General features: G+C 34.9%; 2 protein-coding genes across 4 annotated transcripts; both read right to left on the reverse strand.

Moving 5' to 3' along the window:
• Positions 1-11: 11 nt before the first annotated feature.
• Positions 12-3,778, reverse strand: LOC124637681 (charged multivesicular body protein 2b). The gene is made up of 6 exons (XM_047174301.1): positions 3,618-3,778; positions 2,866-2,957; positions 2,513-2,629; positions 2,132-2,312; positions 1,675-1,781; positions 12-782 (listed from the first exon to the last, which is right to left on the reverse strand). Exons 1-6 carry the CDS (start codon positions 3,655-3,657, stop codon positions 684-686), a joined length of 636 nt encoding a protein of 211 aa, XP_047030257.1. The 5' UTR covers positions 3,658-3,778; the 3' UTR covers positions 12-683.
• A 977-nt stretch (positions 3,779-4,755) lies between these two features.
• Positions 4,756-27,900, reverse strand: LOC124637435 (putative phospholipase B-like lamina ancestor). 3 transcript variants are annotated; one of them, XM_047173919.1, is made up of 11 exons: positions 27,737-27,900; positions 17,759-17,871; positions 9,426-9,827; positions 8,995-9,144; positions 8,506-8,761; positions 7,804-8,057; positions 7,399-7,633; positions 6,941-7,149; positions 6,327-6,486; positions 5,910-6,228; positions 4,756-5,813 (listed from the first exon to the last, which is right to left on the reverse strand). In XM_047173919.1, exons 3-11 carry the CDS (start codon positions 9,542-9,544, stop codon positions 5,479-5,481), a joined length of 2,037 nt encoding a protein of 678 aa, XP_047029875.1. In that variant the 5' UTR covers positions 9,545-9,827; positions 17,759-17,871; positions 27,737-27,900; the 3' UTR covers positions 4,756-5,478. The 3 variants fall into 3 exon arrangements, with proteins under 3 accessions (XP_047029875.1, XP_047029873.1, XP_047029874.1); XM_047173917.1 differs by having other exon boundaries at positions 7,777-8,057; positions 27,737-27,899; XM_047173918.1 differs by lacking the exons at positions 17,759-17,871; positions 27,737-27,900 and adding an exon at positions 14,508-14,522 and having other exon boundaries at positions 7,777-8,057.

The raw sequence follows: 27,900 nt of genomic DNA on the forward strand, positions 1-27,900 counted from the left end.
GAAACCCCAAGTTCTGTCGTACCGTATAATATAAAAATATCACAGACATATATTTTCACATTATACTTACGTTAGTTTAACAAATAATTCAATATCAACAGCCGTGTTATATGCAATTGGACGTATTTGTATGTATTTAAGTGTTTTTTATTTCAATTATGTACCTCATAACTTGCATTACCTACATATTTATCGGTAGTTTGGATGAAAATAGATAATGTGTTTATAATTGTTCATCAAGATATAAAGAGGAAGACGGAGTTACAAATATAGGGCAAATAATATAATCTACATAAGTCTACATAGCTACAGCTTCGTGCAAAATTAACATTTTAATCTAGGTGTGTTGTGCGCAATACATTTAAACCAAGAAATAATAGGACTATTCATTAAAATGTTGCTTTATCTTACATCTTTAATACTCTGTTGTTTATCAAAATACCATAACTTTACATTGTTAACCTAATTTAGACCAGTAAAATGTTTCATTTATCTTAAACACACTAAATCATTTTTGTAAGTACTGTTGATCTTTCAATACAATATTTGTGATAAATTAAACGACATGATTAATAATACAAAACAAGAAAAATAAATTCATAAAAAGAGATTATATTTCAAGTGCTTTACATTCAATATTTTTAACATTATTTAACAATATTCATATTTATTAAATATAAAAACTAGGACTTTAGTTTCGCTAGCTGATCCATAAGTTCTTTGTCTGCGTCCTTTGAAGACTCTCCGAGTTTGTTTCGAGCCACGGAAGGAGCGCCGGCCATCTGAAAATATACAAGCCGTGAAAGGTGACGCATAGATTAATGACTCATGTTTCTAGAAAGTGCTTATCAGCCTTAATTACCAGAGCAAAACGCTAATTACTGTTAAGAAAAAATGCGTAGATAAACCACCGAATAATAAATTAATTAGAGATAGAAACGCTTTTAAGCAAGTTTGTACATTTTGACAACTGAAAAAACACAATTAACTTATTTTACTTAAACTTATTTTTAAGCCAATTGACTATTTTTTTGTTTCAAAATTAAACACGTGTTTGTTACTATTTATAGCAAAAGGATTATCCAATTAAATAAAAGATACGCATTGCACTTTGCTATTTTTTTAAATAATCATGTACCTATATTAATAAAATTAAATCACAGTGTAGCTTTCAGATATATTGGATCGAATTAATTGGAGTTCATACCGGAGCGTAACAAATATTTGAGTGTTTGCAAATGAAAGTGCGCAGAGTGGACGAACTGAACCTATTTATTCACTTTGTTGATCCAACAACGAGGGTTTTACGATATGTTCGCAAAACCACATGTAGGCAAAGCCAATCAATTACTTGTGTAGTGTTAAAACTCCGGAAGAATGAAAATGAGCGGAGATGTCATAAGACAGGTAGGTCGGGCGCCACCTTCTAGGTCAAAAACGTAGGTACGGTAGGCGGGCCCAAAACAATCAGTTAAGAGTAAAGTAACGGGGCCTTCGGGTTCCCTGACACATCTGTCGTACATATTTTATTTTGGGTTACAAAGAAGGTATACGAAGGCGTAGACAGTAACATTCCTCGTCCCCCAAACATCGTAACAAACAAACAAGTACTTTCTTAGATGTCCCGTTATGAAATCTCCGCTCGTAATTTTGTACTCCATGGTAAAAACTGACCTTTCCACTGATTTCAATGCCAATTTCATCGAGAACCTTGTTGACAATTCCTTCAGTTTCCTCTTCGTCGCCAGACTCGTCCATAATGTCGTCGAGAGTTTCTGAAACTGTAATAAACATTTTGTTTAATTAAAGCATGTACAAAAATATTTTACAATAGTATATCCGGGCCTAGCTGCTTTCCCGCGGTTTCACCCGCATCCCAAGCAAACTTTTTCATAAAAATATAGTTTATGTTATTCTGGAATAGTGCAGATTCTACTAACAGTGAAAGAATTTTCAAATCGGTCTGTGGTTTCGGAGACTTTAACAAAACAAAATCTTTCTCTTCATTATATTAGTTCGGATAGACAAAAGCCACTTTAATTTTTTTTAAGGCTTTGTTTGGTTTTAATTGTAGCCAGTCACAGATAAGTGTAAGTTTTAAAAATGGAACCACTGCCTAGCTTATACTTACTCATTTCATCGGTCATATCCATCTTGGCATTGGCATGTCTAAATGCCTCCATATCCTTGGCAATTTGTTGTGGGTTCATGACCTTATTCATGCTGTCCATAGTTTTAGCTGTGGTACCCATCGCCCCGGCAATAGCTATGTTCGCACCCATTGTCTTGTTTTGTATTTGAACACTGGAAATCTGAAATAAGGTAGAATAATATGAAATATGTTCAAGCTCGATGGTTTTATAACATGAGCTTTTACTAGTTCTAATAAAAAGTCAGATACAGTCGCTGAAGAGAATTAAACTTCACTCAATACTGTGGGATATACTAAAATATCCCTAGCATTTTCTATGGATATAATTGGTAAAAGATATTATTATAAGTGTGACATTACCTTACTATTAGCATTATAAATCCTAGCTTTCTGTTTTCTCATCTGCACCAGTTGTTTTGCCAATATTTTACAACCTTCATTGTTTCCTTCTTTTGCTAGCTTTTTTATTTCATTTTCCTGGAAATGTGCACAAAACATAAATTTGTAAATAGCAAAGAAATTTTAGGGAACAGTTATGTTATAAATTTACTGTAATGCTAGGACAAAGGTTATCTCCCAAAAGTCAAACAATTCAAGTCTTATTATGCTCTCTTTCTTATTATGAGTTACAAACTTAATTCCTCTGAAGGTTTTCTCTGATAGCATCATTATTGGTTATTTCAAATTAGGTATATTTTAAAACAAGAACTTACAAGTTTCTTTTCTTCTCTTTCCAAATTTGCCTTGTCTCTTTCCAGATCTCGAGTGGCTTTACGCAGTTCCCGATCATTTTGCCTTTGTTGTTCTGAATAATAAAAAAAATATGTTTAAATCACCATGAACGATTAGCATGAGTACTTATGTATGAAGATTGTAAGTTAGATTTTTTCACAACTTAATGGAACAATAAACCTAAGTATTTATGAAATCTCTTCATAAAAAGTTTATTTATTTATCAAAACAATGGTAAATGAACATTACAGATTAACCCAATGTGATAATTGTAATAAATGAGTTGTAACAGACAGAAAACAAAGCAACCTTACACAGGTTTTGTTTTTTCTTTTAAAGTATGGAACTCTAAACCAGAAACACTGTAATCTTCTTTGTATATGTAACTAAGTGGCAAATGCCTAATGAATTTATAACACTGGCTTGTTGATTGTCTACCTACAAGATTATTGAACAATTGACCCTAATGGAGGCCTTTATAACAGTTCTAACATGACATCACTAACTTTTATTAATATTTTAATGAAATGTGGTTAGCAATCATCATACCACACAAGAACCTTCTTAATAACTTAATATATTATTTTATTACAAGGTTAATAGGTTTTCTGGGTATTTGAATAACAAATTACTTTGTTCTTTGAGTTACCTATGGCTATTAGATTAGACAATTAACACTTTTTCAAGGAATATTAGAAATTTTTAAGCTGATTTTTCTATTTCTAAGCCTTACCTTTAACTGTTGGTTGTTTACCAAAGAAAAAGTCCATCATGGTGAATATTAAAACTTATGTTCGATTAAATATAGCAGCCACCCTTTTAATAAAACTTAAGATTGTGAAATTAAGATTACCAAAACAAACTGATGACAAATACTTTGACAATCAGATGACTCATACTCAATGACATTTTGTTGACGGCTGACAGTAGCTACTTAATGTTACTTCACCTAAAAACTAACTAACCTATATAAAAAATAAACTCGAACGTGGGATTTTTTCAAATATAAAATATATATTGCCGACACACTATCTACGATGAATAGGAGCCCCTAAGATGACCCACTGACTCAAACTATCACATATACTGTTTAAATTTTTTGTAGGCTTCAAGATTTTCAAAGGGTTTTGGATCAATAATGCATTTTAATATAATAATCAAAAGCTTTACCTCTGTCGTTCATCATTGTTAATGTTGCGAAGCAAAGTCACGAGGCAAGTTTTTTCCTTCACGTATTTTCATGGTATTTTAGAATACCTACATTGCGAAATTGTAATTTACTCTCAGAATTTGCTATTATATTTCACAATCAACTGACAATTTATTTACCACAGGTTAGAAAATATCAAATATTATGGTGATTCAAAAAGTCAGTATGCCTATGCCGTCGGAACTTTATTCAGCAATATAGCATACTGCACACCTTTCGTTCTTACTTCAATACTTCCTCTCGTATCTATACAAATACTAGGATACTTACTAAATAAATTGAAATTCAAAATATAGATCAATAGCTTCACTGGTAAACTTAGGTATCACAGGGACCATTTTGAGCATTTTATAATAGGTATTAGAATAGAACCATAGTTATAGATTGAAGGTACGTAATGATACAATGCTCAGTGATCTTCCCTCAGTAACGTAATGTCTGTAACATTACAGTTTCAGCAACGTAATGCTCGGTTCTCCTCAGTCGCTCATGGATTCTGTCACGCTAAATTACAGACGAATGCTACCGGTGAGCACCTTCAGAGCAATTACATTGCCACGTAGGCTCCTAACTTTCGGCAAGAAAGGAAATGGATAGGGAGTTCTCTAAGGGAAAATTATTTACTTATAAATTATTTGAATAATGAATAAGAAAATAATCGTAGTATATAATAAACTACGCTGAAAACATTTATTTTCGAGAGCAAAATCGAATGTTAAGTCACTTCATTTTATTAACGCTCACAATACATACAGATGATGCCAATTTGAAAAAGATACAATGATTTTTGATGAAACGGATACAAAAATAATGTTTAAATAAATAAAAATAGTACACAATTAAAGTACTAAAGCCGTTTAAATACAAACACGACATAAGACAAATGGTCGAGATGGTATACCTACTTTTAAAATTATTTAAGTAAGTACACTTTATATGCAAGATTTCATTAAAATCTGTTTTATAATAAGAATGAATACTTAAAAGTAGTAAGTTATTCCTCTGAAAGATTCCCGGCAGTCCTGCGTGATTACCATAGTTCAGACAAAGTCGTAGATACACAGTAACTACTACAAATCTAAGACAAATATACAAACGAACATGTAGGTACGGTACGGAACAAACATAGATCCAATAAATAATCTTAACGTAAACATTGAAATATTATTACGACCAGAACTTGCTAAAAACATCCGTCATTAATTAAAAATATTACAGTAAACGAAGTACGAAAATATCACTTTGTCAAAGTTTAAACTGGGATAAGTACCTACGTATGATATTTAATCCCGGTAGTCAGTATAATTAGCTAGTTGGAAGTGATGAACCAGGGCTTAAAATTAAATTAAAACAAATTATTATGAAAGATATGATGACTGGAGATTCACCACGTCCATTTAGGGGAGTATAGACTAAAAGCCCACCGGTCGGGCAGACCCTGGTGAGAAGCATTCTTAAATTCACTTTCTGACCAATCAAAGGGTTTTATCAGGTCTTTATTGAGGAGTTCCAGTTTATCTTCCTCAGCCTTCTCCTGTTCATGTAGCACGAGGTCTCTGATTTCAATGCCGTTGATGTCGGGCTTGTCATTAAGCAGTTCAGTATAGATGGGCGCAATGTTTCCCTTGTTCAATAATATTTTCGTGGCGTTCGGTTGAATTTCTGTGTATGGTGGGCCGGATACCGCGAAAATATCCAAATTGGTTTCGTTAAGAGCTCCTGATAACAAAAGAAAAAAAATATAAGCATCAATTTGCTGAACATTGTAATTTTGAGTTACTACACATCATGTAAAAAGTAAGGAAGTCTACTTACCGCTCACGACTTTTGTGTCAATAACTCCGAAGGCTTCTCTATGAAGACTAGTGATGTCTCCTCTCACTCCTACAACAGACCAATAGCCTCGCTCACTGAGTATACAGTTGACATCACCGGAACATTCTTCAATGTCTTCTTTATTAGTGCTGTTTGCTTCCGTCATGTTGTTCTGTCTCATTAACGATATGATGCTGTCCAGTGTCGTGGCGTTTGTGTGACCTAGCTTGAACAACAGAGCACGAGGTGATTCGGACTCCGAGAATATATTCCCGTACTTCTCTTCCATTTTGTTGACGTGTGTGATTTCTGCGATATCCTGAAAACAGATATTTTTTCTTTAGTCATGCCCCTTTACAAAAAAAGCATTGCAACTTATTTTTCGGGCCGTATTAAAGTTTTCCTTTGTGAACTTACTTTGAAGAACGGCAATCCATATGTGGCCCAATATCCTTGTTCCAAGAAAGCGTCAGACAGATCTGCCGAATGCGTCCGTCCAGGCACTTGCTCTACCAGCGACAGCAGACCCTTAGAATGAACGTTGTTGTTGCGGTACACCACTATATGTCTGACGTCCCTGAAAATAATATAAAGACAATGTGATAAACTGGCTACCCATGCTCTATTAACAAATTTATACCTACTAACATACGCTAATCTCAGGAACTATTAAAAATTATTTCAGTGTAAGATGGCCCATTATCGGAGTAATTCCTACGCACGAGAGTGAAACCTTTGAGAGTATGCGCAGATCATTAAATACTATGGCTAGAATAGAGTCTTTGAATCACGATGAAAGACTTGCTCTGAAAGAGCAATTCATTTATTCTGCATATTCTCAGAAAGACGAGTTGAGTCAGACCGCACTTTGTATTCTTTGTATTGTGCAACTTTGTGCAACAAACTAAGCAAAATATATAGTAAAACTTAAAGGGGCTATTGTTGCACCGTTTAAGAATTGCGCATTATTTTTGATCATTTTGTCAGCCAATTTCGATATTTATAATTAAATGCGTAATGTAGAAACTCACTTTTCAAGAGTGCTCTCGGTAACCACTTCATTTGGCTCATCGACTTCGGTTCGTGGAGCTAAGGTGTGTAGATGGTCGAATCTGTTAAAGTCTACAATGAGCCATTGCTTGCAGGCTGTTCCCGAATTGCTGGTTGCCATGATATGGCCCCAGGAACTCACGTTGGTCGCCAGATGATTAGCTGCTGACACTCGAGGACCCACAGGCACCTGGAGAATTTTGAAAATCGAATTTTTTGATAGTGTCTTTTTTCTTATAGCTACAATTTGGATGATTTATCTAGGGGCATCTTAATTACGGACATGAGTGTCTGATGCAAATAACAATGAGTAATCTACGCTACAGCAATAAAGTATGACGAACTACATTAAGTGTGTCAGTTTATCGTCTTGTTGGATGTGTAATTTACTATTTTTACTCTTTTATAGCATTGTTATCATTCATAAACTTTTACTCACTTGTTCCGTAATGTTGACTTCCTTCCATAATTTATGGTTATAGTTCCGTAGCGTAGTGCCTGTGACTGCCAATCTGTGTTTGTCGCCCTTCACAACGTAGAATTCGTCCTGGCTAGTGATGGAACCAGGGTAGCCAGAGAAATGGACCGATGTACCGGGAACGAGTTTGGAATCTTTGGCAGTCTCGTGATAGTTCAGTTTGTATTTCTTCAGAATACGGGTCATTGAAGCATAGCTGAAATAGAATGAAAGGAAATAAAATTCAAAGTTTTTATAGACCTAATGTTGGAGATTTAAATTGTATTGGTCCTAGTATTTAATAGTCTCGCCGTGATATAAAAATATCAAACATAAAATGACAGTAACAGTCAAACTCACCTCCCAGCAGCGTTTTGCGATACGTACAACTTTTTAGTGGGAATCCCATCTTTAGTTTTATCGTCAGCAACTCTCAAAAAGGCACTGGATAAATGAGGAACTGTTTCAAGAGCTTCGTCTTCTAAAGAGATGTTCATTTTGCGTTGGATTTCAATGGCTTCTGATACGGAATTCAGCCAGTACAAGTCTGAAATGTCGGTTTCATACTCTTTCATACTGCGGTCAATTCCGTGCTTCCAACCGGTGAGTATGCCGCTTATTTGTATGTAGTGCAGGGATACCTGAAACAGGAACATATGTTGACAAATTATTTACTAAAGACACATAAAGTTGTAGTTTTTATTTACTTCAATAATTGTTTTTAAACAGAGCTGGAAGTTAAAATATGATCGCCGCTTATTTTCGAGTATCTACGCTACTATGGTGTTCCTGCAATTTTGCTGTTTGCATTTTTGCGACGGTTAACACAATTTGCTCGTATGCTCAGAAGACACATGACAGTAAATCAGTCTATAGTCGTTTGTTCTTGTTATCTGCTTAATTGAATTGCACTATTATTTCCGTAGATGCGGCTAACAGATAAGGACATAACATTTAATTTTCGACGTAAGATTCTTAGGTATCCTTAACGGTTTTAACTATCTAAGGATCGTTGTCCTCATTGCTAAAAACTCGACCATGACCCGTGTGATCCTAAGCAATTATTCGGAAATATACAAATTCTCTTACATGATGCCAGAATGGGTCGTCTCCCCCTTTTTCTGCGGCGTGTGCTTTCCAGATATCGACTGACTTGTCAAGGGTATCCCTGAACTTGTTACACTGCTTCATGACTGAGGGACTTTCATCGCACTTCGCTCTGATGGTATTCTCTAAGTGCGAGTGGATCAGGGACCACGTGAGAGCGCCTTCCACGATACCCGCCGCGTAAGCTTGGTGGTCGTCGGAGTATGATGGGTCCGTTTCGATTTCCAAAAGAGACCACCTGCAAAGGATTAGGTCTAATATTAGTGTTTGATAACAAGGTTTTAAGGATTGATAGGGACGGAAAAAGAGAAAAGTTACAATCGAGAAAACGATAGGTAATAATAGATATATACCATGGAATTAACTTAGGGGCTTGATTACGATAAGGTAACTCTCTGATAAAAAGATTTTTGTCTATAGAAATTCATAAGCTTTGTGATAATATGCGTAGGTAGGATGCTTATTGCTTACCCAGTGGTATCAATGTCCATTCTAAAGTATGCTCGTGCTACCCCTCTGGGTATGTCTGCTAGCTCATTGCTCTGCCCCCAGTACTCGATGCGATACCCGGTTTTATTCGAGAAAAATACAGTCGCTGCATAATTTCCATCTTCCTGAATTCTGAAACGAAACGAACAATTTATAAAGCATACATAAAAGAAGACACACGTTTAATTGTAAACAAACCCATAGATTATGAGAAAATGCCAGCAATTTCATAATTGTAATGATATTCAGTTGTGATAAGAAAAGTAATTGTAGCGCAATAAGTAAGATGTTTTGTTTGATTCGTAGCGCTATTTGTCTACTGTTATTTTCCTGTAGTTAATGGCTCCGCGATTTGTGTTTTCCTGTTTTTGAAATAAACGATCAGTGGTCATTATAACTGTTATTATACTAACCTTTCAATTTGTCCAACGAACAGGGCCAAGATTGACAGGATGCCGAGAATCCCAAGGATGTAGGAGCTGATTTTCGTCTGGAGCCACGAAGCTCCGACGACTTTTAGAATCTTGCTCATTTTCAAACTAATTACAATTTGAAATATATAGAAATAGATAGATAGACTACAAAATGAAGAATATGTTGAGAAACTTAATAATAATGAAGTGACAGTGCGTGTAGATAATTTTCTCCAGCGGGAGAGTGACCATCAAAATAGTGATGGTGCGGCCAGGTGTTCACGGTTCTACTGACGATGCTCCGAATGCTGCGCTCGGAGTCTTCATTGGTTATAGCTCGTCGGCCAAGTATTTTTAAGGTGTACTCTTGCACCACTTTATCAATTTAATTCCCTTTTAAGTCTGTAACAAAGAAACAATATTGTTAGTCTAAGCTTATGAGCATTTTGTTTAGTTTACTTATTTTCCATGCTTTGAAGATGCAATATGCGTATCGGGAAAGTGGGGCATACATATAAATTCATCATCCATTTAAATTCTTATTACGGAAACATTTCTAGCATTCTCAATACCATCTTTCTTCGGAGAACACTTCAAGGTTTGTATAAATATAGCATCGCAATGTCATCTTGAGACTACATCTACATAGATTTCTCCGCTGGGGTAGACACGTACGCCATGTTACTTAGAATGATAGAGTATAATTTATCATCGCAAAAATGTAATCGGCCATCATAATGTTCGTAGGTAAACTTAACGCGTAATCTGTTATGTAAATGAACGTCATTCTCTCACTCCTTTTAGATCAATTTATAAGAAACAATAGCACATCGCTCGTTATAGGAGGTTCCTTACATGTTAGAATAGATAGCCCTCGGCATTTGAAACAAAGAAAGTAGGTGTATCTAGAGAGATCATTTCACATTTTACACAAGACAGTGATGCCCTGCACGAAGAGATAAGTGGCCCAGGTCACAGACCAATGCACTATAACTTATCACTCTACAACCGCTTGCTATTAACATGTTTGATTAATGCTACGATTGGGAATGCTGCGTGATATGTTCTCTAATTAAGCTTCCACACACTGCAAACTTTTAGTCGGCCGATAGTTTTATTGGGCTCATAAGTTTGAATGGAGATGAACGATAGTGCGCATATAACAATGATCAGGTATCCAGTCAGTCTGACCAACTAAAAACTTTTATTGGATTCAAGATTATAACAGGTTAGTCCACAGTGTATAAACGAGGACTTCAAAATACGATCCTCATTTGTTTTGTCTGAGAGGACTTTCGATAGGAAATCTTAATTTTTCGATGTAATGTGCACCTAACTACAGATTTATTAGTTGTTGCACTAATGGGCTCAATTGATCATATTTGGGAGCTCTTTTAGTTATTATGAAAAGTCGTATATGAATGAGTATTGAATGTAGTTGTTAGTTCTTATTTATTAAGATAGTGTATTTAAATACAAACATGTTGCGTACGGGAGTAAGTTAGCATTTGATTTTACATAGATAAGAAAAAACTAAATCATATTTTTTTGCTGAAACAAATTGTCTTGGAACATTCTAGCTTTCATTCAGATATCATAACGTCGAGTTTATTAACACAGGAAATGCGGCATTTTATGTGGGACAACATAATATTATTCTGATGTTCGTAACACAAACAATAACACACCACATTTGTCGGTACATATAATGTACAAACAGGTGCTGATAATATCGAAGAAATTTCCGTGGAAACGGGACTGATAAATGCCACCGGCGCAAACGCATCGACCGACCCTTCAACCGTACTTACTATAGACTAGTTCAATAGTATTTTTAATTTCCCTCCAGTTTTTGGGTCTCATATGAGTTTCACAAAGCACTTTACATGTACGTCCACAGGTCCTCACTATAACGACTGGTAAGAAACATCAGTAGTCAGGTAGATATACCTCGTTATCATTGTACCAATAAAAGATACTCTAATGTCTATGGATTGCGCTCTCGCGTTATCTATAACAGTGTTTAATTACTTAAACTGGAATTGCTGACAAATAAATTGATTGAATTTTTGTGCTTATGGAACTAAGTATATTTGGGAAAGTTCACACATGCAATTAATCTGTAATCAATGTAGTCTTAATATCTGGTCTCAGAATTATGAATTAGACAGTATTAATAAAAGTATCGTACAAGAGAAAAAGTTAAATATTTCAGATGGTAGTTTCGCGTTTAATTAACTCCCTCGGGTAGGTAGGTTAAAAGTTTGTTCAGGTAGTTTCCTTCCAATTAGGTAATACTTTCAAAAATAAATCGTCAGCTTTCATTTCAATGATTACAAAAAAGTTATGGACTTCCCAAAAATATATATGTATATTTAACCAGCATAATATGTTCTTAATTAAAATACTATTTAAATGTGACGATATATTTGTTCAAAAGATATGAAAAAATCTTCAAATTAACAAAATGTACTTACGGTTTAATTTAAATTCTCATATCACATTTTATCGCATTTCGATTTATAGTTCGGCCATTCAGAGAATGCGTTCCTGACACGTCGCGATTGAACTGACGACGTAACTTTGCAATGGCGTTGCAGTTACGATAAAAATATTTTTGCTGGTTGTTTACCGTTTTAACAATTGAGGAGCATTAAAACAACATTATTATATCAATAATCAATGAATGTTATAATTTTGTGCCAAACTGAGTGTCAAATAACTTGGTAAACAATATTTTTCTAAATCTATACTGCGCTATTACAAGGTTATGTCAGCGGTTTATATTTTGTAGTGCTGTGCTAAAAATAACAGGCAAGTATCGTAATCTGTTCTTATACAGTTATAATATAAAATAATACGTTTTGATTTTCTTTTTAAGAATTGGAAAATAATGGACTATAAGACTTAATTATAACGTTTATGAAATATAAAAATAAAACTATGACCAAACCGCATTTTTATACTTAGATTAAAAATGGTAACCCCAAATGGCGTTATGGGCCGCCATTTTGTGACGCTAAAACAGTCGTCCGTTGTCGTTTCGTGCGCATAGACCACGTTTTTCAAGTGTTTTCGATCTGTTTTTATTTGATTACCCGGCTTTTGTTAGACCGAGATATCAGGATTGATTCTGTTATTGATAATAATATAATTATACATGTAGGCGAAGATGATGATGAAGACACCACCTCCTCAAGCAAATCGGAGTCTGATTAATATTCTGTTCGCACATTCAATTCAATGTACTTGTAACAAAGAATAAATAAAACAATTTTATTATATGAATATTACCTTTTTTTGGTTTCCACTTAAATAACTAAAATATAAAACAAATGATTCCGCCAATTTAAAACAAAAATAATCTTAAAATAATGCGGCGGTTCATTTTGAAGGAACGGTAACGAACTCAGTGTTATGTTGTGCCCATCACTAGTCGTGACTAACTGATAGGTGTCAGGAACGCATTCTCTGAACGGCCGAAGTATAGTAACACAATTATTTAATCAACACCATGACTGCTGCTTAATTACATTTAACTATTAATCAGAATAATTGCATTGAGTAACTAAAATAAGATAAAATTAGGCCTTATTTGAATTCACATTATTTTTTTACACAGTTCGTAGGTATAAGGTGTCACTTAATGACTGTTGCCTAGGACACGACAAGTTCTAGGTGTGCAAGTTGGCTACATCAGCAAGAGCACTGATGACAATAGGCCGAACTTGAAATCATACGCCTTACCTACCTACCGGTTTACACGTGGACTTACTTAGACAAACATTAATAATACCCCGGCTTTACCTATCTCAGCATATTTACAACGAATCAATTTTTGCACGGAAAACTTTGTTTGTACGGTATTACATAATCAGATTGGGTAGAGCAGGTTAAAATGTCTTTCCCTTCTCAGTAACATATTTCAACTTTGTGGCAACAAGGCAAGGGAAGTTTCTAAGATTGGTGGAAAAATACCTGCACTGACAAACTGATTTGTTTTTGAAGTTTATGTATAAAAGACACTTAAGGATAAGGACACATTCATGCAGTAGAGTCTACGGCAAAAGTCTACACTGTAGCCTGATTGGTGGTTAGCTTCCAGTAATGTTCGGAAAAAGTAAGCAAATATAATGCGTGCCATAATATTGTAATTGTGCCCTACTAATAATTTTATTATTTCTGCATTTCTAGTATTTTTTTGGCAAGACATTCAAGAAGTGTCCATGACGATCTCAAACATAATGTACTGCATTTACAAATTTCCAGTCACAATGAACAATTGACATAACCACGGACTCGTGTGTACCAAGCCTTCATACAATGCATGTATATTCAAATCAGATCCGCATAAAACGTTTTTCAAGAACACAATGGTACGTTACGGTAGGCGTACGAAATCCCAGCCCTTTCAAATCGCTTGATAACAATTATTATTTTATTCATAGTTAAACAGGGATAGGATAAATATTCCCTAATTATTTTACCTCTAATTATGTAATTAGGTACCTACATGTATTGAAAACAAACTACAGCATCTAATTATTACCTATCTATCATCTGAAAATTAACAAAAAAAATTGTATAACCACGTAACACTTATTATTATCTAATTGCATAGAAGGTGCACTTTACATTGATGCTCTTAAAATGATGATCTAACCTTTGTCATCATAATATGAACAATTAAAGAGGACACCGAAACATGAAACGTTGCAAACGCAACAATAATGCAGTAATGAGTAAAGTGCACATTATATTCAGTGCTTACGGTAAAGTGCTTGGGTGGCATGCTCGGTGCAAGAAGATGCACCTAAGCGGCTCCCGTACGAGTGCCGCATCGGTCGTCAGTGCATCCGTACTTTGTCCTTATCGTGCAAGGTGCAACCCGAGCGTCGTCTGCCCGCAGCCACAGGGCTACTTAGCGCCATGGCAACTAGGCCACGGCTCCTATTCCAAGACACTTCCTATTACACATTAGATAACAAAATCACTCATTACATTTAAACAAAGAACGCGCCGTCAACAACTCTTAGGTGTACAAAACGTTTCTAAACAATAATCTATGTTCTATCGACTTACCCGAGATCCGTGAGAGGACAGAACTGATTACACGTAATGCGACGCTCACGGCCAAGGAAAAAGACTACTGAAATAATTCCCTTAGTTGTGAATAAAACTGCTGGCTCTGTATAACCGTAGAGGTGGAACAGAAATAAGAGCAACACCTAATCGTAGACGAGTTATTCTGGTAGCACTCAGTGAATTTATGTTACTTTATTATAAATATTAGAACCGAATTTGCAAAAGTACGTTCGGCGAATACGTAAACATATCTAAAGTAAATCAATTCGGTCGGGAGGTACAGCGCATACGTTCGGTTTCATGAATTTTATGATGATGCTCTAGTATACAGATATTTATTTATGGTCGCACGTGTCTCTGTTTGTTCCAAGGTAAATATATATTTTGACCGCCAAAAGTTCATCGTGTTAACCCACGGAGTATGCAAAATAAAGCTAGAGACCCCAAGCGGAGATACGACCTAGGGATCTACGCTCTGAACTCAAGATGATCTGATAACAGATAATCAGAATCAAGTTTCAGTTTTCAGCAGGTGACTATTTTCATTGGTGACATTGCAACACCACATGAAGGCGGGTGCTACGTGATTTCTGCAACAGTGTTGTTTGTTACCTAGAAATAACTGTCTCGTTCATGTCATAAAAGCTAATCAGAATGTGTACTCTAATATTTATAGGGATATCAGTTCATAAATACGAGATAATTTTATCTATATTATGTACTTATAAAGTCTAACGTGACGTCGAAGCGCACGTTGCCTAGAAATGAAAAGCCAATGCGTTTTCACCTGCTCACACTGTCAGCAAAAAATACCTCCAATATTGCTAATTATTCTAATTAATGTAAAATCAACATTATTTTACTAAAGAATACGTATCAATTGATTTGCTGACTGTCTACTGTTGCAATAATGTTACTGAAATATAGATTTGCGTCATAACAAGGTACCTAATGCTCGCAGGCTCAGGCCTATCATGAATTATTGGTTGGATCAACGTGCGCACACCTAGGCAATCGTTTCGCAGTACTGTAGCGAATGGTTTGAAGCTATTTCTGGCAGCAAAAATATATTTACTACATTTCTGCTATACATACAAATGTATAGATGTGTATTCGGTGTATTTGTATACAGCAAACATCTCTTACGTAGCTCCGGACCTAAGTCGAGATAAATAAATGTATGCCTTGGCATTTGTCGGTATTACATTCTGTAGAATTTTGTATTAAGGTTGTTTTGGTTTATGTTAGTTTCTCCAGACCGTAAGAGGCACGTCGAGACGTATGCTTCAGCGGTGAATATGGGAAAGCCACGTACGACGCCGATATGAGACCAAATAGATGTTTAACAACAGTTCGTGATAATTACCATCAGTTGCAACGTCATGTGTGTTTACGATCACATTTCTAATCTTAATTGAGCTTAATTATGATAGTGAAAAGTAATTTGTGGACTAAACTAGTGTATAGAACCGCACAAAAGACTACAAACACGTGTGTAGGACCCGTTATTTTCGTAATTGACTTGAAAACAAACGCTAGGTACTAACTTTTCCATCAAAGCAACAGTTAAATCCATCGATAAAGCTTCAGACATCCCATCAGTAAGAGAGCTTTAACCTCAATCGACCCCAAAAGGACTCGGCGTTCGCACTCGGCCGGAAATTCCTGTCTGGATAAAAAAAGTCTTGTCTATAAAGGCACGAAGCCGTCGCATACTTGCTTGTTGAAGAACAATAAGATTTTTTTATTTATTAACAAATGACGAAGTTAGCCGAGTGCTTCCGAGTTTTACCGAGCCGCGAGTGGTTTGATACACCGCTTCCCTACTTTCTCTGAAATCTAATGCTTGTTAGCGCTCATACGCGGGTTTAATGAAATCTAGAGCAAATAAACCGCACATGTATTTGTTATGCTCGAAACTATGAAAAGTTAGTTGTATTTGGATCTAACTGTACCTACCTTACAATTCATGAAAAAACGTTTTCTAGATTTTTTTTAATCCTAGCAATTCAGGTCCTATGTTAATTAGGATGAAAACTACAGCAACTAATTTATACTCCAGACTAAATAAAATAACCGCAATATTTACAACAGGAGAATGCCCTCAAAGTGCGTAAGTGCAGTTGCAACAGTGAATGGATCACTATGAGAGGGCAATGACCCCTGTTTGCCATCGGCACAGACGGCTGCATGGCACGGGATCCCATCAGACAAACTACGGGTAACAAGGATTTTTTAAACGCGTCTGTGAAGATCGATAAATCAATTTAGTTTGCATAGCTTTGTAGGACTTGATTGAATTAGGATGCATATTGAATGAATAGCGATTTTGGATTTTTGAAGCATTATTTAACTACGGGTTATCTGTATATTTTTTTGAGGTTTATTAATATACCTATTGGACAAAATATATATACAATACGCGTTTCTTTATCATATAATAAAAATACAGTACATAGATAAAGGTACAGAGCCTGTTCAGACGTAAGATTTTAACATACCAACGCAAAAATCTTTACGACAAAGTCAAACCGATATGGATAATAATAACTACTAGAATATAGACATGGACGGTTTAAATTACAACAAGAGGCAAATTATTTATATTACAAAGAAATCGATAGGAGTCTAGATCATTGCGGTTGCCAGTCCACATTTAACAATGCCTATGTTCAGGAAATAAATAGGTACAGTCGCTTCCGTGTGAAGTAAAATATGAAGTAGTGCTAGAAGCGATTTCTAGCGTGAACAAATATCCCACGCCCATTGTTGTTATATCGTGATAAACATGTTATTATTATTTATCATTTGTACGCAATTGTCGCGGTACAGCACTGCGCATTACTTTTTGAACTATAGCTCGATCATCAATCACTTTACGGTAGCATTAGTGTGTAAGAATATTCAAATTCATGAAATCAGAAACGAGGTAGGTATAGGGACATACGTTTTCCTAGCTTTTCAAAAACCTAATGATAAGTTCTTATTTCTATGTACATAACCTATCTATTTTATGTGGACACTTTACTTTAGTTAGTCACGTGTTATCTGTGTATAAAAAAATACAGAGAAAATACAAGACCATTTGTTTTCTTTTACCTTCGATAACATTTACAGTTGTCATCATTTTCTTATACTATTTTTTGTATGTACTACTGTGATGTCATAATTTTCTTATACTACTTGTAGTATTTACTAGGTACTTCTATAAGATGTGAAGTAATTATAGTATAGTAGATGGTACTTACAGCGTGAGTGGTGTTACCACTATCACAAGATGTCGGCGTACTCAACCCATCGGGATAGAACACTGTCGGAGACTGTGGGAGACGGTCGATTACTGATCTAGACCGCAATTGATCTGAAACAACGTAAACATACACGTGAGGATAACAAATACATACAACATATTTATAGGGGTTTTCCGCAGTTCGCGGAAAGTAAAAAAGTAACCTGTGGCCTGTCGCAGGCTGTCTGTGTACCACATTTACACCGGATCTTTAGTTTTGGTGTGAAAGCGTGACAGGAGGACAGGAATTAGCATGGACAGAAAATTGGGCAAATGATTTCAGATCTCTATGTCTTTTCGGAATAAATCGATTTCAAGGATTATCATCGGCATATTGTGTTAGAATGCAAATGTCATCAAAACAAACTTGTTATCTCTTCGTTAATTGAGAAATAATTTGCATCGTTATAAGTCGGTCGCAATTTAATTGTTAAGCTTATTAACACACTGGTCTTTACCATGCGGTAATCGATGGGAAAACCCCTTCGACAAAAAATTGTTTACTTAAAATATTCTGCAAATGTTTACAAAATTCACTTAAAGTAGAGGGGATCTAGAACGAGGAGGTTCCTCTTTATTTTTATCTCATAAAACTTAGGTAAAACTTTAATCTTAGACGCCATTCCGTCGACAGGATATCTAAAAATATTTTCTGTACAAACTGATAAGAACCTATGTAAGTACAAAAATAGACGTTATAATCTCATCAAGGATTTTCCACGTTCCAAGTTCGCGATGGCAATGTACTACACTTGGTCTTTAATTAAAACGTGTTTGACTATATAGACCGGTGGTCACTTAAGTTGTCTGATAAATACGACGGCGCGGGCGACGGTCATCCGACACTGTAGTCATTAACTGCGGGTGATCACCTGCAAATGTAAACAAGGGTCTCAGACGCGAGATGAGAGGGCATTAAGCCGCGCCGCTTCGAGGTGGCCCAATACACATAAACAGTACTTAGACGTGATTAACACACTGATAGAGTTTTTATTACCAGCCATTGTCGTCATGGTAACAGATAACGTCGGGCTTGGATTAATAAATTAGTCACGCGTCGTGCTGTCGATCGACCGATTATACGAATTAATCTTGTGACGTTTGGTTTCTTGAATTTTCTGTTCCGGTTGACCTTTGTGAAACATTGACCTCATCTCTTAATAGTTTTATCATTATGGACACTTGTGAGACTTTGACTTGGGTAATTTGTAAATTGTATGACTGCCCTTTAAAGGTGTTCATCACACCTTTACATTAACTAGCAACCAGACTCTAAAAAATCCTTGGTATTTTCCAGTGGTTAGTAACAATGAGTGACTGGCCTCTCAGAATATGAATGAACTCTTAAAACATTGAAAATCTCCGCTGACTGTTGGCAAGATTCACATACTTTTTCATTCAGCACGAAGGTACGTGTGACGTAACAGGTCTAATAATGGGTGTTGTCATAAGACCTGAGACAAACAATTTTCCGACGGCTGATAACAAGCTGACGTCAATTTTTTACGCACGAGACTGTAGGTTATACTTTTTAAATTAAGACTGGAATGGCATTCAATAGGCGGAAACAGACCACTAACTAATGCTAATTTATATGCGAATACTATGAGAAGAAGCAAATCAATTTTAAAATATATATCCGATTTTCGCCTTGAGATTATACTCACACTCTGTTATTTTGAAAACGAAAATTAGGTGCTACTTTTGTGTCAGAGTTAATTTAAAATAGTAATTCCTGTAGCAATGTAGAGTTAACTTTTCTTTCGCAATGACACTCAACGTGACAACCTGCATTGATTTCATAATGGTAAAATTCTTATAAGTTTCTAACAATTTAAGTGAAACTATGTTACTGTTCAGATCTCTCATTGTGACCATGTACCGTGAGGTTTGCTCAGAGTTGTGAAATCTGTTCAAACATGGCTTCAAACTCCATAATATACGTGCAAGATAATTTAATCAAACAAATTACCTATTTTACTCATATAAATTATCCTGTCCTGTTACCAATTCGAGACAAAATTAGATATCTATGAGGATTTTTGTTTGTTCTGGAATATGTTCGTATACGGCTTCCGAACTCTTTTGTAACGCAAAATTTTGATTCACGGTCTAGTAAAAAAGTATATTAGTCCATGGATTCACGATAGAAATAATATTATTGTTATTGAAAAGTAGGCAACGGGGTTTCGAAGTTATCGAGAACACGGTTAGCGAGACAGGTAAAAACCTTTATGAATTCCCATAGCCGGACTAACAATGAATGATGAAAGGTAATTTAGAACAATATCTGTTCAGTAATAATAACATTCCAATGGACAGGATAACAGGACAAAGCATTGAATATAATAGTTGTCTATGAGTTGAGAATAATAACGATTGCATACTCATTATTGTCGGTATTGAAGGCGATTTCAATTGTTTTAGAGTAAAATTAAAGCTCATTTTCACTGACAACATAAACTGTTTACTTTGAAAATTGAACGTGATTATAAATAGTAAATAGTCGGAGATAGAAGATATTTAAATATTGAAAGGTAAAGTAAGCAGCATTCGAGTGGTAAAACTAAGGAGAAAGATGTCACGTTCAATGCAATAAAACAGCTAACACGTGTGAGTAAATCAGTAAACCAATTCATCAACGAATTGATTTGCAATAACATACTGTTGGAATATACGCACGATGTACGTATAATACCTCCTTTACAAATATCCAAGATTATATAAAGCATACCTACTTCAATCATTCGTCAAACATTCAATCATTCAATGTTCACTTTAATCGTACGTTCTTACATTCGAAATATAACAGTCGTTCAGGATACATGTGTTTTCTTTGTCTCACCTGCACCCATATCCAACAGGTTATGGGCCCAGGCCGTTTTCTGTAGTTAAAAGTAATACAAAAAATTTTAAATTCAGTGAAAGAGTGTAAATTAAAATTGCATTAACAATGAACAAAATATCACATCTTATGACGGTGTTATTTCTGCGTTGCTAGGTGATGAGCAACTCAATATGGTTTCTGTGAAGACTACGCCTACTCGAACATGAATTGTATAATAATAATGAGACCCACACTCAAAATAAAAATAATTAGAGCTCTCGCTGTGGCGGCATATTGGGCTGACAAAGTGTAGTCTCACTATAAGACATGTCATCGACACGAAAGAAGAAGAATAAAAATAATTATCAACCCGGAAATTCAATGCATATAATATCAAAAAAAAATGTATTGTGATCATTGCGGACGTCGGAATAATTTCAAAAAGGACTGCCGTTACTTAAAGGGACTGCAGCAAAATAAATCAATGGGTGAACTTCAAAAGTCTGCCAATAACATTGAATACTGCAACAATGACCAGGGCGGTTTCGTTTTTATGATTTCATAATGTAAATTGTCTGCTAATTATGTAGAAAATAGCTAATACTGTTTATTTTCTTTTAGATTCTGGTGTGACAGATCATGATGACATATCATATTGACAAATCAAAAAATAAAATAAAATAAAATTAAAAGATTGACAATGTAAAAAGGTTTTAACCTCGTACGTCGAATTATCCACACCATTGAAGATCGGTGTTGCTAGGAAAGGAGTTTCAATCCTGGATTTTGGTAAAGGGTAAATCGAGGTAACAACATAAATTCAAGGATCAATTGATGACGTTTTATATTCACCGGAGGTACGTTATAATATGCCAAAAGACTGGTATGTCGGTAAATTTTTCAACATTTATGTTAAAAATAATAAATGTTTTATGACAGGTGAGAACATCAATCGATAATGTTTTTAGTATTACTTTTAAACAGTAATAATTCTCTGAGTAATTTAAATTTAGTTGAAGAGAATAACCAAGACTGTGTAAAAGAGTATAAATAATACGGCATAGTACTCACTTAAATAAACAGAAAAATTTTATGTTCAAATATGTAGTTGATGAAAATAATGTTTTTATTTGATAATTTGGTAATGCTGATGAATTATTTGAACCTTGCATACTTGGTAAAAACCATGTACTGTAGATAATAAGAACTATTTTGTTACTTTTATAGACAATTTTATACATTACAGTGTAATATTACACTGTTATATATATTTGATGTATGCTAAGTCAGAAGTAAAAACTAAAAGGAAGCTAAAAGTGAAAACTTATTTAACCATAAAGTAAACTAATTTATATTGCGATAGTGGGCGAGAATATCTTTCTAATGAATTTAAAGATTATTATTGTGTTTGTAAGGAATAACTTACTGTTTAACAGTATCGAATAGCCACAACAAAATGGTGTCGAGGAGCGTATGAATCGTACGTTAACCGAAATGGCTCGACCATTGGTTACAAGTGCGAAATTATATAAAATATTCTGGGATGAGGCTATAATAATATACATATTTAACAAATAGACTACCCACAAAAGCGCTCGCCAATAATAAAACACCATACGAAACATGACACAATCAATACCGAAAATACGAAACCGAAAATAAGTCATTCAAGACATTTAAAATAATGATGATGATTCGGTTCAACATGTTCATGATAAAACTAAAGCCTCGAAATTTGACGAAAAGTCATTTAAAGCCATATTAGTTGGTTACGACCAAAATGGTTACAAACTATTTACCTAATACAGAAAATAACCAATTCCTTATTGCGAGGGATGTTGATTTGATGAAAGAAAGTGCTTGCGGCACTAATAACCGCGTAGACAAGCACTGCCACAATCATCTGTCCAAGATGCTCTGTGGCCAATGATGATGATGATTTGATGAGTTGTATTTCTATAATACCTGTTCAAATTCCCGCCTAAATTAACAAGCACGATAACGACGATAAATCGGCAAAGTTAATAGGCAACAAACACAAACATAATCATTCCCCTGATAATAGCTCAGAAGCTGGACCTTCATCTAGCAAACTGAGACGTAATACAAATAATTCTCAAAGTACCCCAATAGATTATAAAAGGATTGATGACCCATTTTTGCTTATCGCTCACAACTGTTCAATCACTACCATGCACCTATTGTGACATTTTTAGTGGGGATGATTCTAGTATACATATGTTGAAAACCACAAAAAGTGAAATAGAGTCTAATCATAGAAATAATACTTGGACTCTCATAGCAAGACCTAAAAATTTTAACATAAAATGCTCAAATTGGGTATGTACAATTAAAAATAACGAGTTGGGTAAACCTACATGGTATAAAGCCCGATTAGTAGCTCGTGGTGTCACTCAACAATGCTTACAAGATTATAACGAAACGTTGACTCCAGTAGCTCAAATATAATCTTTCCAATTTATTTTAACTCTTGCAAATCAGTTTGATTTACATGCCCATCTTATGGATGTAAAAACCGCCGTTTAGAAAGGCATTCTCAAGGAAGATATCTATATGGAAGTGCCTTATGTACGCAATGCGCATGCAATGCTTAGTACATGACCAAATATTTGTGCTGCTATAGGTATTATAAGTCAGTATCAAAGTAAAATTAATGAAGTTATGGAAGTGGTTAAAACATCTTTTGAGATACATAAAAGGAACTCTTAAATTAAAGCTGACCTATGTGAAATGTGATTACAAACAACTGATGGCAGGGTATGCAGATTCTGATCGGTTGAGGCGACGTTATTGACCGCAAAAGTACAACAGATCACATAATTAAAGTGTTTGATAATTGTACAAATTCGTGGAATACACGGAAACAAAATAGTCGCCGGTTCCTCAACAGAAGCTGAATATATGCTTATTTGAAGCTATAAGAGAAGCTATTTGGATAAAATCATTATAACATAGTTCTATTCTGATAAAACAGACAATGATGATATATGAAGTTAATAACAGTTGTATTAGCATCGCTAATAATCCTACAAATCACAAACGATATTGTGACGAATTTAGTTAAGTTTTTATGTGTTGATTTGTGTGATGTGATGTGATGTGTTATTTATGTGTTTTTAGTTTAGTTTAGAATTAATAAGAACCCATCTGCCGCATTAGGCACGTCCTGTAAGGGTAGATGTAAGGTTGTATATGTAAATAAATAAGTAAATGTAATAACAAAATACCAGACAACCAGGCAACAGTCTGGAACTGAATGACATGAGGTTTAAAACTCATATATAAAAAAGCCACACTTTTTAAAAAAGCATATTATAAGTTTCAAACATATTCCTCGGATAACAGTTATCTGGCGTTTGGGAAATCAGCCCTAAATGTAATAACAAAATACCAGACAACCAGGCAACAGTCTGGAACTGAATGACATGAGGTTTAAAACTCATATATAAAAAAGCCACACTTTTTAAAAAAGCATATTATAAGTTAGAACATTAAGTTCAAGATAAAAATGCTTAGAAATGTGGTGGTCCTGCTCCATAGGACATAACAATATCTAATTAATAACCAAATTAAAATTTTACCAGCTAGTAAAATTGTATTTTTCCTTTGACTATTTGTCTGGTGACAAAATATGTACATATAAAAGTATTAATTAATGTAAAATATGTGAATGTTTATACTTATTACAAGATAAGTTACAAAGTACATTAAAAGATTCATATCATGTTTAATAATTATTCTTATAAATGGTATTTGACTCATGCATTTTCGTGAAACATGAAAATTTGAAGCATGAAGCATTTTAATGGTAATTTAATTCTCATATGTTTTTGTTTGTGATTCTACATGACCTTCGCATGCTGTTATTGTATGTATCAATACATATAAACTGTAATACCATATTATGTATTCTATGCATTTAAAAAAAAAAAAAAAAAAAAAAAGGTAACCATGGAGTTACTTGCCTGTTCTTCTCCATAGGAAGCTACTGTTGGAATGAGCAACTAGAATCAAACTTATTTATGTTTTTGACTTTCATAAGTGCTTGTTATGGTCTAAATGAAGTAAATGTTTTGACTTTGACTTATGATGCAAAGTTTTTAGAATTAAGTTGAACTTAATGTAAATTTTTGAATAATTTCAGTTCAATGATTTTATTTAGAATGCTATTATGTTTATAATCTAAGCTGTTGATCAAAGTTATTGTAATTTGATATGCAGCAGGTACTATTTATGACTGTATAAAGTGTATGTAAATATTGCATATTGTCCTATACTGCAATGTACAAATTGTATTGTATACTTTATATATCAAACAATGTTTAAGGTTCTTCTAACCTACAGACAGACATGTGTTGCTGGGGAGTTTGTTGCGCCACTTCTTCTTCCCAGTAAAAACACATAGGAAGTGGTGAAAGGTGGGCGGTTTGGGGACTGTCTTTTATAAATTCCTGACGTTCAAAAGGTGCTGTTTTGCAGCCAAGTTTGGGTAAACGATTTTTGACTTATGATTGTATAAAATGCTTGTACATTTGAGGGGGGCTGTTGGAATATACGCACGATGTACGTATAATACCTCCTTTACAAATATCCAAGATTATATAAAGCATACCTACTTCAATCATTCGTCAAACATTCAATCATTCAATGTTCACTTTAATCGTACGTTCTTACATTCGAAATATAACAGTCGTTCAGGATACATGTGTTTTCTTTGTCTCACCTGCACCCATATCCAACACATACAAATCGATTTCCGTGGCAACCAAACCTTATCGATAACATAAGCAACGGAAATCAATTGCATTGACCAACACGATTTTTTTCCTTATTTGGTGACACTGTCACGCAGTTTAGACTTCAATAAATTATATGCACGTGTACGCTGCATTTTTTTGTAATAACTAATGCAAACGATCCTTGTTTTTGTAGTTTTATAGATATCAAAGTGAATCCTTCACGATGTGACGAAAATAAAGTTTGCGTGTTTAATGGCGTGAATAATGAATATTACTATGATTACCACGTCTTGTATCAGTATCACGCAACCGATACGTGCTTATTGGAATATTTCCCTTTTCGTTCTCCATATTGAACCAAGAAATCTTCATAATTACGAGTCCTTAGCAATGTTTATGACACTTCCAGAAATTAGATAGAGCTACATTCCATGAATAGCAATTGACGGAAATCTTTGGAATAATTGCTCAGGACTATGATTCATTGCCATTTACCTATCAGGCGAGCAATCTTATCAGTTTCACATAGCAACTAGACATGGGCAAAATGTGTCATTGAAAAGAAAAGATAGATATGCATCTTTCAATCACTGGGATATGAATCACTCTTTCATATCTTTATATCAGTAGTTCAGTATAACTCAGTAGCTCGTTTAAACTCGCAACTCGTGTGCGGCTCACTCATTCAAATAGATCATTCAGATATAGTGATAGGTTGGTTGTTGTTTGCATCTTTCTGATATATTGAGCGGTTGCGATTGAACAACTTTTTTCTAATTAAAAAAAATACTATTCTTATGACTGTAGGTACAACCTACTTCTTTTATGTTAATTAGTTCAATGAATAGTCAATCGCAATCTATACTCTATCCACGGAAGCAAGAGCTAAAAGGTAAACAAAGAATGACACTTTTTCAAGATGGCGGTATATCCCGACCGATGACAAAATCACAGATACTGCGAACATTTTACACAAAAATGTGACGTTTTGTCATCGGTCGGGTTATACCGCCATCTTGAAAAAGTGTCATTCTTTGTTTACCTTTTAGCTCTTGCTTCCGTGGATAGAGTATAGTATTGAGTATAAGCATTAGTTTAGTAAGTATTAGAAAATAAAAATAGAAATAGCCTTCTGATTTCCTTTCATACTTTACACAGGCTTAGGACTGTCTACCTACGAAATTATTTACGTGAAAATTAAATTTTAGTTCAAAATGTGTATTTCGAGTCAAAACATGTTTGTTCGGTAGGCGGTAAGTTTTCAATACATTTGACAAGATTATAATACCGAAATATTCACTAAGGACAAACAATTATAAGCCTTATGCGTGAGCAATAGAGTTAACAACTTATTATTGGGTGTCAACTTATTGTGGTCAAAGTAACGACATTCGTAATCGTATGGGTGCGAGCGAGACGGCTCGCTTGACGTTCAACCAATGGCGCGCGACGAAGCTATCCGACGCCACAGATTAGTTAGTACCCGAGGCGATGACCGACGAGTGAGTGAGGTGTAAAGAAAGATATACTGAACTACTGACACATTCGGATATGTAAAGATATGAAGAGTGATTGATTCAAATGGAATGATTCATATCATTTGTATCTATCACTCCTGAGTTACCCATCTCTAATAGCAACTAAGCCGATAATGTGTATAATAATGTAGTTAAAGTACTTGGGTTAACCGAACCAGATAATTAGCGAAGCACCGTTACCAAACATTTAAGGCATTTCGTTTAATTCAAGGCAAATGCAGATAAACAGTTTCCTGAACGTGTATTCGAGTAATTTGCAAAGGAGTTTTCGAGCATTTGACCTCAAATATCGCAGCATTACAAGTTGAGCATGTTTCGTTTTAGCAGCAGTAAGTTTGCACGTCGGGTGTTCACGGCGTGTTCTAAATATAACAACCACGTGCACGTTTTGGGGACAATGTTCGGAGTTATTCGGTTCATAAACCGATTTGGGGTCAGGTCCCGTGCGTCTAGACTCTATTGTGACACAAATATCTCGCCGTATAGTATTCGGCATCTCGTTTTTATGAATGACATTAGAGGTGGGGCGATTCCAAGCACAATTAACGTTAATTGGAATACTATTAAAGTGGTCTACATTTCTCTTGTTCACATACATTTAAGTTAAAGGTCGCAGGCGAAGTTTCATCTCGATCTTAAAGTGAAAGTTGGTAAGAAAGGCTTGCAGAATCATAAAATTCATAACACGCAACGTGACTTATATCACAATTTTCTCGGAAAAGCGATTATTTCCTGAAAACTACATAAAATTGTGCAATATGCTTTGAATGGCATTGTGGGAAATAATGGAAAAATATTGGAATAGTACTTACGATTTCATCGATTTTCCTCTCGAAATTCAGATACAAAGCCTTTGCGCTAAAAACACCAAAGGACTACATTTGAAAAGGCACTGTTAAGGGCTTTCGTGTGAACTACAATGAGCCCTGTAGCAACACGACTGCTCGTTATTACATCGAAGTGACGAGTGGCTGGC

This window comes from Helicoverpa zea, chromosome 16, assembly GCF_022581195.2.
Source record: "Helicoverpa zea isolate HzStark_Cry1AcR chromosome 16, ilHelZeax1.1, whole genome shotgun sequence".
NCBI classification, from domain to species: Eukaryota; Metazoa; Arthropoda; class Insecta; order Lepidoptera; family Noctuidae; genus Helicoverpa; species Helicoverpa zea.